The sequence below is a fragment of the Eretmochelys imbricata genome, chromosome 8 (genome assembly GCF_965152235.1).
Source record: "Eretmochelys imbricata isolate rEreImb1 chromosome 8, rEreImb1.hap1, whole genome shotgun sequence".
NCBI classification, from domain to species: Eukaryota; Metazoa; Chordata; order Testudines; family Cheloniidae; genus Eretmochelys; species Eretmochelys imbricata.
This window is the reverse complement of record NC_135579.1, coordinates 105724341-105737046: the sequence shown is the minus strand read 5'-3', so window position 1 is coordinate 105737046 and position 12706 is coordinate 105724341. Positions and strand designations below refer to the sequence as shown.

General features: G+C 43.3%; 1 protein-coding gene across 2 annotated transcripts in view; it reads right to left on the bottom strand.

Annotated features, from left to right (window-relative positions):
• The window catches only part of KIF2C (kinesin family member 2C), a 49035-nt gene that overhangs the window by 29737 nt on the left and 6592 nt on the right, over positions 1 to 12706 (bottom strand). The window contains exons 5-9 of one of the 2 annotated variants that reach the window (XM_077823847.1): positions 10238 to 10285; positions 8812 to 8934; positions 5452 to 5565; positions 3804 to 3904; positions 1267 to 1362 (exon numbers count right to left, since the gene is read on the bottom strand). In XM_077823847.1, the coding sequence (XP_077679973.1) occupies positions 1267 to 1362; positions 3804 to 3904; positions 5452 to 5565; positions 8812 to 8934; positions 10238 to 10285 (482 nt within the window). The remainder of the gene's footprint in view (positions 1 to 1266; positions 1363 to 3803; positions 3905 to 5451; positions 5566 to 8811; positions 8935 to 10237; positions 10286 to 12706) is intronic. The other variant, XM_077823848.1, reaches the window with a different exon arrangement.

The window sequence follows — 12706 nt, the reverse complement described above, 5'->3', positions numbered from 1 at the left end:
CTTGGGACCCCTGCAACGAGCGTGTGCTGTGGACCTGTGGGATTGGTCGACGCTACGCATGGCTCATGTGGTGTCTCCGTCTCGGACACCATCCGATGGTCCAGGGACATCTACATCGAACACATCACCGGCCACTGACAGGATCAGGTGGTGTGAGCCGGTACGACATCATGCATCCACTATGGGAAAGGGACAGAGACTTTTTCCATTGGACCATACGAACTGGAACCATAAACTCACTGAACATTAAATCTCACCAAATGAGGGTAAATCCATCCTCATCATCGTATCCACTCATTATACTCCACACCTGAACATAGCCATTATATGAACAACATACCCCCATATCTCAATGTTTGTACTTTGACCCATTAACCTTTAACCCCCAATCAGGGAGATTGCAGATTATGTATTTCTTACACCACCCATTCCTAAACCGAATTTTGCACCCCTTGATAATCTGTACCTTATTCCCTGATAACCAGAAACTTCTATGCTTAAACCCTATACCGTTTTCTTTTTACTTCAACATCATAATAAAATTAAGTCTGTAATCACCAGATTTGCATATTGCGAAGTTAACTTCACAATGACCTCACTAGATCTGAGCTCTTCACATTGCAGTCAATTTAGGCATCGCTGCAGTCCAGCTACAAGATCATTTTGTTGGGGAAAGTCCACATTCTGCATGTCACTGGCTGAGCTTAACCAGAAGAGGTATTTAAAGAATTTGTGGACTGGGCAAATCTCTATTCTGCAGCTTGGTGGTATTTACAACATCACCGCTTAGTTTTCAGCCTCCTCATGTTAGAGGCATTTGACCAACATGTCAAGAGTTTGGAACAGGGGTCAACAGCTAGCAAGCTGCATTTTACTTCTCTGGACTCAAGTTTTGTCATTGACAGATCAGAGTAATATTTTTCCAAGGCTAGGATGATACTTCAGTTATTCTGGCATTCAATGTAGTCTTAACTCCAGAAGTGGCAGTTTCCACCACTACCTTCACAGCTTGTTCTGCTGATCTGCTTTGAAGTTACTCCTAATATTTAACTTACATTTTCCATGTTGCAGTGTGAGCTCAATACTAAGCCATGATGTCGCACTGTTCCTGCTTATCCATGGTACACCAAGTTAAACTAGGCAAGTTCAAGTATTTCTGGTTAAGTCTTCGATAATCACTATCGAAGCACGAGTGTTCAATGAGCGGAAAAAAAATCACAGGTGATATTGGTACATTGCAGTCAATGATTCCAAATATGTACTTACTGGGTCATTCATAGATATTGGTTGGCAGTCTAAAGTAGCTCTGAATTCCTTGATCATCCGTGCAAACTCCCAGTTTGGACAGCTGCTATCGAATTCCTGCAGGGCAGTGACAGACATTAGCTTTAGCAAACCGCCAAAAAAGGTGCTGCCTAGGAGTACAAAGGGCACTAGTCTGTGTGCAGCTAAAGAACTCAGTATATTGTTACTCTGTCCTCATGCTGCAAAGACATGTGAAAGACTCTGGAACTAGAAATAACCTGACTGAATGATTAGGATTTCTAATCTCATTTTGCTTGGAAGGGGGAATCTTCCTATGCAGCAGAAGGAACAGAGCTGAAGGAGTTTTCAGTACTCATTTTAACTGCTGATAAGCACACCTCCTCTCTACCCATCCATTGCCTTCTCCCACAAAAACACACCCTGTATTTCTCCATTTGTACCCCAGTTTTCCTCTACATAGTACCAAATCTGTGTGCTGTGTCTGCGTTGTAGCACCTCAAACAAACTGGGAAGTTTACACTGACTGCCATACCGATGAATTTTAAGACTGTTGACAATGCAGAACAGTAAGAAGAGCATTAAGTTTTATGCATGGTAAATTCCTCCCTGTGCGTAGTGAGAAGAGATAAGAATACTGCATTATGTCTGCACTCCCTGAGGCAGATTCACATGACAGGGAAGAGAAGAGAACATTCAATACCCTGCCATTTGTCAATGAGTTTCAATATTGCAATTGTCACCACTTTGCTTTTCCATTGCTAGTGGCCAATCATTTTGTTCAATTTATGCTTAGTTCAATTATCCAAAAAGTGATGAAATCTGTTTCAGTAAAATACTGCAATAGTTTCAAGAACATTGTGTTCATTTCTGGGCTTCAGGAAAGATGTGGACAAATTGGAGAAAGTTCAGAGGAAAACAACAAAAATGATTAAAGGTCTAGAAAATATGACCTACGAGGAAAGTTTAAACAAACCCAGTTTTGTCAGTGTGGAGAAAAGACGACTGAGGGGGAACAGGAGAAGTCTTCAACTACATAAAAGGTTGTTATAGAGGAGGAGGAGGAGGAATTGTTCTTCATGTCCACTGAGGAGAGGACAAGTAGTAATGGGCTTCAGCTGAAGCAAGGGAGTTAGACATTAGGGAAAGCTTCTTAACTGTAAGGGTAGTTAAGCAGTACAACAAAGTTACCAAGGGAGGTTGTGGAATCTCCCTCATTGGAGGTTTTTAAGAGCAGGTTAGACAAACACCTGTCAGGGATAGTCTAGATCAGTAGTTCTCAAACTTTAGCAACCAGAGGACCCCCATTTTTATTTAAACATTTTCAGGTACCTCCAAGCCCTGCCACTCAGCCTCAGGCCCCACCCCACCCCTTCCCCCAAGGCCCCACTCTGGCCCCACCCTCCACTCACTCCATTCCCCCCTCCCTCCATCGCTCACTCTCCCGCACCCTCACTCACTTTCACCAGGCTGGGGCAGGGAGTTGGGGTGCAGGAAGGGGTGAGGGCTCCGTACAGGTGGCACTTACTGCAGGTGGCTCCCGAAAGTAACCGGCACATCCCTCTGGCAGTGGCTCCTAGGCAGAGGGGCCAGAGGATCTCTGTGTGCTGCCCTTGGCTGCAGGCACTGTCCCCGCAGCTCCCATTGGCTGGGAACTGAGGCCAATGGGAGTTGTGGAATCGGAGCTTGGGGCAAGGGCAGCATGCAAAGACCCCCTAGCCCCCTCATCCTCCCAAGGGCTGCAGGGATCTGCCGGCCACTTCCGGGACCAACACGGAGGCAGGAAGCATGCCTTAGCCCCACTGGACTTTTAGCGCCTAAAATCTCCCAGTTTGCCTTCAGTAGCCCCCCTGGAGATAGAGCCTGATTCCAGGAGACTCCTGGCAAAACTGGGAGGATTGGCAACCCTAGTTGATCAGCGGGGCTGGCAGCCCTGGACATGATTCTGCTCCCTCCCCCGAGTGCACCCCGTCCCCGCTCCTCCCCCCATCCTCCCAGTGTCTCCTGCACGCCAGGGAATAGCTGTTCCCCAGTGTGCAGGAGGCGCTGGGAAGGAGGGGGAGGAGTTGATCAGCGGGGCCAGTGGACCCCCTGGAGTACTCTCTGGGACCCCCAGGGGTCTTCAGACCCCCGTTTGAAAAACACTGGTCTAGATAATACTTGGTTCTGTCTCAGTGCAGGGAGCTGGTCTAGATGACCTATTAAGATCCCCCTCCAGTTCTACATTTCTATGATTCAGAAATGCCACCTGCAACTGAAAGAGCAAGTCTGGGGTTTAAAAGCCTTCAACTGCAGAAACAGCTACCCGGGAGACCCCTAAACAAATTCAGTCTGGAGAGAGCAGACAGGTTTTGTTTACATCCTTATGCATGACACTTTAAAACAAAATCCACAGCGAGTGTAAACTGAAACCAAACACTGGGCATGTTAGTCCAAAATGTGTTTTAGTTTGACCATTATAAACACACTATCCTATAGAATTTTTCTTATCCCAGTTTATTCTGGGGAACCAAGGGTTACTCCCTGATCAAATACTGCACCTGTGCCCGTTTTGTTCTGATCTCACTTATCTGGGCTCTCTTCTCTTCCCTCTTGCTTTTCATTTTCTCCATCTCTTTCACAATATTAGATTTCCTCCGAACTGGAAAAAGAGACATTTATATCACTTTTATGTGAAGTTGTTACCACAAACAAGTTTTTTAGGCAGAATAATTTCTTTATCTACACCCTCCCCCTGCCCATACACATACAAAACCCTCTTCTGTACAAACTGGGATATCATGACCTAGAGTCTTGTCCTGGAGAGGGTGTTCCTTATTAGTTGTGGCCAGTGGTTGTGACAATCCAGGTACAGACACCACAAGAGTCTGAATCCCAAGGAGTTAGCAACTGAATCAACTGGTTTTGTATGCAAGGTTGTTAATAAATATATCAAGTAAGGTCTTATGAAAGCTTGTAGTGTTCTGAACTTGATGGTCATTAGGAGATGTTTATACAGACTGTGGTTATGAATCTATGTACATAGAGTATTGTGCTCATACACTGTACTACAATTTCAAATACACTTCACAACAGGCAGGGGCTCCTATTGAGCCAGGTGTTTACACAGAACCAAACACAAGTGATGATCCATAATACAGCCCAGGAAGAGAGAAACAGAACCATTACAGTTAATGGGAAGAGACTGAGATGCCCCAGCTATCAAGCAGAAAGGGAATTCCCCACACTCTGAATAACCATAATCTGAGAGAAAGAAAAAGGCTGCAAACCCTGTTAAAAAGGGAAGGGGGTTGAGGACAAAGGCTTCAGAAACTGAGGGGCAGCCTCTACGCAGGAAGCAGTCCATGAAACACTGGATCCCCTCTGCGACAGGGAGTATGGTGGGAAACTGTTCCGAGGCAATGGGTAACTATTAGAAAAGGGAATTTATCCAATATAGAAGTGTAAAGCCTAAAGTTGTATCTATGTGTATTTTGTGTAACTCGTGTTTGCCTTTCCTTACTAGTTCATCTGTGATTTTTCTATTAAATGAACTTTATTTTTACCTCAAGCATGTCTCTGCTGTGCAATCTGTGTGGAGTGTGCATGCCAAAGTGAACTGATAACTGGGGGCTGTTCATACCTTTGGGGGGTGACAAGCAGAGAGGAAGTCAGGGTGCCTGGCAGTTACAGAACTTAGTAGACTTGGGACTGAACGGGCTGTTGGGAGTAACAAGGCTGGTGGAAGCCAGCGGAGAACTTTATGCTTGTGGGCTGGCTACTAGTGTCAGGGCTCCAAGCCACAGCAGCACAGCATTGAGGCACCTAAAGTTAAAAGGTAGGAGGTCACCTTATTGGTGTTGGCGATTCCCGCGCCCCCAGCAACAAAGGAAAAAAAAAAAAGAAAAAAGTCAGTGACCAGTGGTGTCTTCACAAAGTATAGCTACCAGCTACTGAAGCTAGTTAGAAAGCCATTGTATTGCTATTCTGGGGTGGAGCCAGTCCTTCCTGGCAGATCTATTTGTATATCAGAACTGTACCATATTTCAATTTGAAGTCATCAGGATGTTTCCTTTTGCTGCTAAGCCACTTTCCAGGAAGTCATATTAAACCTCTAAGCATATGGGGAAACAATCTTAACTGACGCTGCTTAGAGATGCAATGCTGGTCAATGAGCCAGCCAGCCCTCAGACAATAGTTCTTATTTACCTGGATTTGCTGAAGAGCTGCTTCTGATAGATGGATGTTCTTCTATAACTTCATGTACATTTGTCAGTGAGGATTCTGTAGCGCAATGTGGCCTGGTAGTTCGGGCTCGGCCAGCTGTTGAAAGAAAGCAGGTCAATGGAACGGTATCTGTTAGACCTTAGAAATGAGGGAGAACAGCCTTCCAATTTGTAGGGCCCCAAGACAAGAGTAGAGGGTGGGGAGGGAGAGGAGTCAGGCCATGAGCTGCCCTGCTCTCCAATTCTATGGCAGGTGAGGGAGATAGGGCTAACCCAGAAGGTACAGCACTTGTATGGGATGCAGGCACCCAGTGGCCATTTCATAGTAATTTAGTATAAAAAACTGCCAATCCAATAATAGTTCACAATCTGTAAGTGTTTCCTTTAATAGGCCAACATATAACAATGTAATAGGATAGTGCAGAATTCTGCTGTAAGGTTGTACTATACACACCTTTAGCTTTATTCTCATTTGTGTGCACTATGGTACCGCCAATTATATGATCACATCTTTGCATGTATATGATCTAAGATAAAGTTACTTAAATACTTGACTATGGAACTGAAGATTACTGTAGTGAAGATATCTATGCACTGTACCTTAGCTTCTGCATTTCCCATCTTTATTACTTACCTGTACAGCCTTAACATTGTTTTCATACAGATTTTTGCACTGGATTTCTTAAAATCAAGGTTTGCCCAGTGTCCAAATTGCAGGTCAAGTATATATTTCCACATAAGGTAGGTTATTTAAATGCATGAAGTGTGCAGGTTTTCTCTTGTTTTGTTTTTAAAGTGAGGCACAAGTGCTTCTCACCCCATACCAATCTCTCCTCTACCAGCAAGAGTTTAGAGATTTTGGCAGCATAACTCATGTAAAGGCTTAAATATGAGAGACAAGATGGGTGAGGTAATATCTTTTAATGGACCAACTTCTGTTGGCAAAAGAGAGATTGCCTCACCCACCGTCTCCTTTAAGCCTTAAAGTAATTTATGATGCTTGAGTAGCCTTAGAACCTGATCTTGCTCCCACTGAAGTAGATGGAGACTTTGCCATTTATTTCAATGAGAATAGGGTAGGACTTTTAGATTTTTTCTTAAAAAGATTTTGGGAAGCTACAAAAAAAGTGCTGGCTAGGGGAAAAAGTGCCTATCAAGCTTGACTCCTATTAGAGGTCTGAGATTTAAATGAAATCAAGTTTCAAGATCTATGCAGTGCTTTTAGCCTTGGCTACGTTTTTCAGTTTATGGATCTCATTGATAAAAGTCTGAAGATTAGGGCATTTGCCTACTTTAAGCAGTGTAACTTTAAAGCAAACTAGTTGAGAACTGTGCTTAAGAAAATGTTTTGCATCTGCATAACGATGCATGTCTAGCCTTAAAATTAGTTGTTTCAGAGCCACGGATCTGTGCTATGCCCCAGCTTTTACACGGCCCCTTGGATGAACCCCTTCAATGCACTAGACCAGCAAGGGGTCCAACTCTTCCACAACTGAGCCTCTGGGCTCCAGCACTTGTTTCACACCATGAGCTCTGCCCAGCGAGTCTAACTGGGGAAGACTCCTGTTCAGAGACACTTTGCTCTTCAGGGATCAGTGCACCTCAGCATGTATTTGCAGTGACACCAGGCAGCCTTTTCAAAGCAGAGCAGGGTTTATTAGTCAACTGGAACACAGCCTTGCGAAGTCCTTCGGTTACCATGGAGAAGCAAAGGTGGAGACAGTCCATACCAGCCAAGCCAGAGCTCCCATAGTGGTTTCCTCTCTCTGGCTATGCCTACAGTACGAGCGCTGCAGGGGCACAGCTGCAGCTACACTGCTGTAGTGCAGGCACTTACTACGGTGACTGGTGGGTTTTCTCCTGTGCTGCAGTAAATCCACCCCCCCAAAGACGCAGTAACTAGGTTGACCAAAGAATTTTTCTGCTGACCTAGCTGTGTCTACAGTGGTCGTTAGGTTGACCTAATACAGAGCACGGGGTGCAAAATTTCACAGCCCTGAGCAACATAGTTAGTTTTAGATGTAGATCAGGCCTGTCTGTCCATCCCAGGTGAGCTCCTGGCCTTTCGAGAGACATAACTCTTACCCTAGCCTCCTGTCACCCCAGGACACTGCCTTCTTCCTGCAGGCTCATGCTGAGTTCACATGTTCTGCCTGCCAGAGTTTCCTGTGGCTAGTTGTCAATTGTTCAGTTGTTGGGGTTCTCATTGTCCTTCTGGATCCTCCACTGATAGGGTTGTTTCAGCCAGACCTTTAACCACCCATTCATTTCACCCCAGACAGTTACGTGATACAATGCACCTCATGTTTCCTGCTCTGCCCCAAGTGCTGATTTAACCTTTCAGTGTCTGTACATAGCAGTGCAACACACACAGAGAAACTGAGGCACACATAGGACTCCAATTACTAGTTCCCACATTTGTCACACATGTGCAACAGGCAATTTAAAAAAAAAAAAATCAACTTTGTTACACTTAAGACTACTTTTTCAAAGCCATAGCCCAATGTCTGCATGGAACAGACTGAATTTTAACAAACAACCTCTCTAAAGTTCAGGGCCCATCATGAAAGCCGATATGGAACATGCAGCACACATGCTTTTGCTGTGTGAAGTAGCAAAATGAACAGTAGTAGCTACCAATAAAGCATTAAGTCTGCATTTCCAAAAGAACAAAGCAGGGCTCAAATACTTTCCTTACCCAATAGATGTAAATACATGCAACTGTACCAGTAATCAATACTGCTGCAGAATTTGAAGTACTTTAGCTACACTCAAGTACATCCATATCCCCAATTAATGGAATCTGTCAATGCAGTACAGCTCAGAGGCAATCCAGCTTTTTTTGTCCCCAAATATTATCCCTATCTTAAGTTATCCTTGCTAAGTCTTTCAGATGAGATATAAAATGCACTATTAATAGCTCTTTTAGCAAGAGTAGGGCCATTACCCCTGCCATTCAAACCACATTGCCATGTGGGTAAAAATACACTTTGCACTTCCAAGAGAGCAGATACTTCACTTCCCATCCTAGCATTATGTATGCTATTGTGCACTGTTAAACAGATGTCAGATTCATCCCAAGACATGCATGTGGTGGATTAAGTGATTTATTTTTTCAACATCAGGAGAATTTCTGGTTATTGGAAATCCCTCTTAATTAGAAGCCCTATGTAAAATGCATGATCATGGACCTATTGTGGTCTCTTCTCTGTTTAAAAGGGGAAGAGATTTTGATCAGTTCTTTCTGCTTTTACAGTTTGCACACCCATGAGATAAGCATTTTGGAACACATAAGACATTCAGTTCAGTTTAATCACATTTTACTGGGCTTGTCTCCACTCACCAGGCACTGTTGAATGGTTTCTTGTTTGTGTAGAAGTGGAGGGATCCACCTCCATCTCATTATCTTGGAGGCTGCCCTGGGATTCTGTGATAACAGACATCCTGGTAGAACGGCTACGTAATACTTAGGAAATAAAGAATTCAAGGTCAGTATTGAGCACTGACAACAGCAGGCCAGTTTCTTCAAAAAAGATCAGTATGCTCATGAAAGTACAGAACAATAAGGAAAGCAGCCTGGTTAAAGAGATACCATTCACAGCAAAAAGAAAAGGAGTCCTTGTGGCACCTTAGAGACTAACCAATTTATTTGAGCATGAGCTTTCGTGAGCTACAGCTCACTTCATCAGATGCATACCGTGGAAACTGCAGCTCATGCTCAAATAAATTGGTTAGTCTCTAAGGTGCCACAAGGACTCCTTTTCTTTTTGCGAATACAGACTAACACGGCTGTTACTCTGAAACCATTCACAGCAGGCTCTCTGACCCTTTCGAGAAGTTTAGGGTGAGGCAGAGTACTAGAAAGTCACCTATTTGGTGAAGAGAGTGTTCTTGAAAAAATGCCACTAGTGGAAGATAAATAATTAACTCCAGATTTGCAGTTCCAATGGGTTCCTTTTCTTATTCCACTTTAATTAAAAAGAAAATTAGGATTCATTAATTTATGCTGAGGTTTCTGAACTACCATTCTTGAAAGGGACCAGAAGGCTCATCTTCATACTCCTGGTCACTGGATCAATCGATCTTGATGAAGGTGTTATAAATTCAGTGACTATTTGACAGGAATTTATCTGTCTTAGTCCACACATCACAAAATTGGCACCTCGGTTAAAGTCTCTGTGGAGACTTCCAAAGACAGCATACACATGGAGACAGCTTCTTTGTCATCACAGTCTCTCCATGTGAGGGTTGAGGAGGTATCATGCATCACCATGGCACCTAAGTACAGTTAGAGCTAGTGTGGAAACTTCCACCAATGCTAAATTCACTTAAAAGCTATGATTACAGCATCTGACTAATAAAAGCTGCACTATCTCAAGATTTACCATGCAAGCTGCAAGGGAATTAATGTCTTAGCAGTCACACATTTAAATCTCTATTACTTTAAAATAGTTCTAGCTTCTTACCTGAAATTCTTTTAGAGCTTTTATGCCAAGGCTATATCACCCATTCAAATAGTTTAAAATAGACCTTTTTTGTGAAGAAAGCAAATCTTACATGAAAAATTTAGAGTGCAATATAAAAACTGGATCTATCATCCCCTCTAACAATTGTAGGAATTTATCCAGAATAGAGCAATGAGTATTCTCATGTGAAGACAAGATTTCTATTGCACACCAAATGTTCATTAGAATAGTGGATAAACCCTGTGCACAGGAATTGTAATTGTGCCCATGAAGCTCAGTGCAGATCACACCAGAATTCTTTACCTGGTTGCTGCTGCTCGGGCGCAGAGACATTAGGGGTCACCGTTGCCACTTTAGGAACAAAAAAGAATTGTACTTCCATTATGCTTGGAGATGGAATTAAATGCTGTGTCCTTTGTGAAGTGTAACAATTTCCAAACCGGAGCTCACCAGAAACACTCTCAGTGTCTCCAGCACTCTGGTCACTTCATTACAGAAAGAAATGGCATGCGGTATCATGACACCACTGCTCCCTTACAGGACAGAATACCATAATTCAGAAGACTGGCAAGATTAGTTTAGGCAGAACCAGTTTTACAATTAACTTTTTTTCAAAGTTACCATTTATTTTAGCTTCCCTCAGGAGCTGATGCAGTAGTACACATTACACACTGATGGGGACTTTGCTTCCTTTTATGTGCTCAGCCAAAGAGGTTTGCAGGACCTGAAAGTGTTGAGCTTCCTAATCAGTTTAATGCAGGGCTCAAAATAGGAGGATATTGGTCCCTGCTACTGTAGCATAGCTGTTTTGCAAAAGAGAACACACACTACTTTGCTTTCTTGCTGGATTCAGAACTGGTCTTTCTTTATGCACCAGGACAGTGGTTCTCAACCTTTCCAGACTACTGTAACCCTTTCAGAAGTATGATTTGTCCTACGTACCCCCCCAAGTTTCACCTCACTTAAAACACTACTTGCTTACAAAAATCAGACAAAAATACAAAAAAGTATCACAGCACACTATTGCTGAAAAATTGCTTGTTCTCATTTTTATCATATTTATAAATCAAATGAAATATAAATATCATATTTACATTTCAGCGTCTAGTATATAGAGGAATATAAATAAGTCAGTGTCTGTATGAAATTTTAGTTTGTACTGACTTCACTAGTGCTTTTTATGTAGCCTGTTGTAAAACTAGGCAAATATCTAGATGAGTGGATGTACCCCTGGAAGACCTCTAAGTACCTGGTTGAGAACCACTGCACTAAAACACTAGGACAATAGCCAGGCAACATGCACTGCAAATTTTCACTTATATTGTATGTGTCAGAGTACCTCTAGGGAGGGCACTGCCCATCTGTCAGTAACTGGCTGGGTTAAGAGCACTTGATTGGTCAGCTAGCCATTCACTTCCAGGGAGTGACCAGCCTAGAGGCAATAACTCCTAGTACAATTTCCAGTCTCCATTTTATGGAGAGTTCCCTGGATTAGTGACAGTTTGGGATGCCTGGGTTCCTGCCAGATCTGCCACTCCCTGCAACAAGATTTGTATTGCCTTTCATCTCCAAGGTCACACAGAGAGCCGAGAGAGAGCTCAAAAAGCCAATAGCAGCTGGGGTGAAAGCCTCCTGTTCCAAAGCTTAGCACTCCTGTACTGGACAGGACAAATGGTAGCAAGCAAGAGGCTTGCTGCACTTTTGGAGGGAAGGAAGGCAGAGCCAACATGGCAGGGGGCAAGGAGAACATAGCTAGCATAGGATGCTAATTTGTAACTTAGAATTCTATGGAGAGCTAGTCACACTTGTGACCACTGTTCCCTCTAAGCTGTGCGCGTGCACACAGATCCTAAACCCCATGCACACGGCAAAACACACACACAAATTTGCACAGAAGAAATTTTTTGCACACACGGCCTGTCAAAAATTAGAGGGAATACTGCTTGTGACCACGAGCACTGAGGTGGCAAACTGTACACACTCTAGTAATCTTTCCTCCCCAAACTAACAAAAAGCCCCAAGAAATAAATTAGTCAACTAAAATCTGAAAGTTAAAGTTAGATATGGGAAGGGAACTACACCGGACCCTCGCTAGAATGCGGGATTTGGGATCCATGTGTGGTACCGCGTTATAGCGGGGATTGTGTTAAAACCAATTGCAATTAAAAGTAATTAAATTTGGGATCCATGGCTGCGACTGTATTATATGTGAATTCGTGCTATATAGATGCTCGTGCTAGCGAGGGTCTGGTGTATTTCCCAGCTAGCCCCATACCTTCCAGCCCAGGAAGAATAACCTCTTATGGACCCCACTTTCCCTTGCAACATGCCAATCCTCAACTAGCTTTGTTCAAAACATTTTATTCTGTTGACACAAGAACCATTGACCCTATTCCGGAGCCTCTCTACGCACTCACTTTCCATTGGATTATGGAATTTGCAAAGTAGAATTTACTAGTATTAGCTGTAGTAAGAATTCCCCTGAAGCCTGTAGAACTATACAACTTGGAAGAGGGAAAAAAAACCACTGTTGTGATAAAAGGCAAATTACAATTACCAGCTTGCCAGCTCATAGATGCACAAAAGCAGCCTGCAGGCAGTAGGCCTGTATTAGGGTACCCAAGGTAGGAACCCTCCAAGACACAGAAAAGCCTCAGAATGCCTTAGGACTAATGATTTAAAACTCAGATTTCAATAAGGAACCAGCATAAAGTACAATTGCTTAACTAATACATTTTGTAGTGTTGTGTTGCCTACATTAGAGTAAATCTC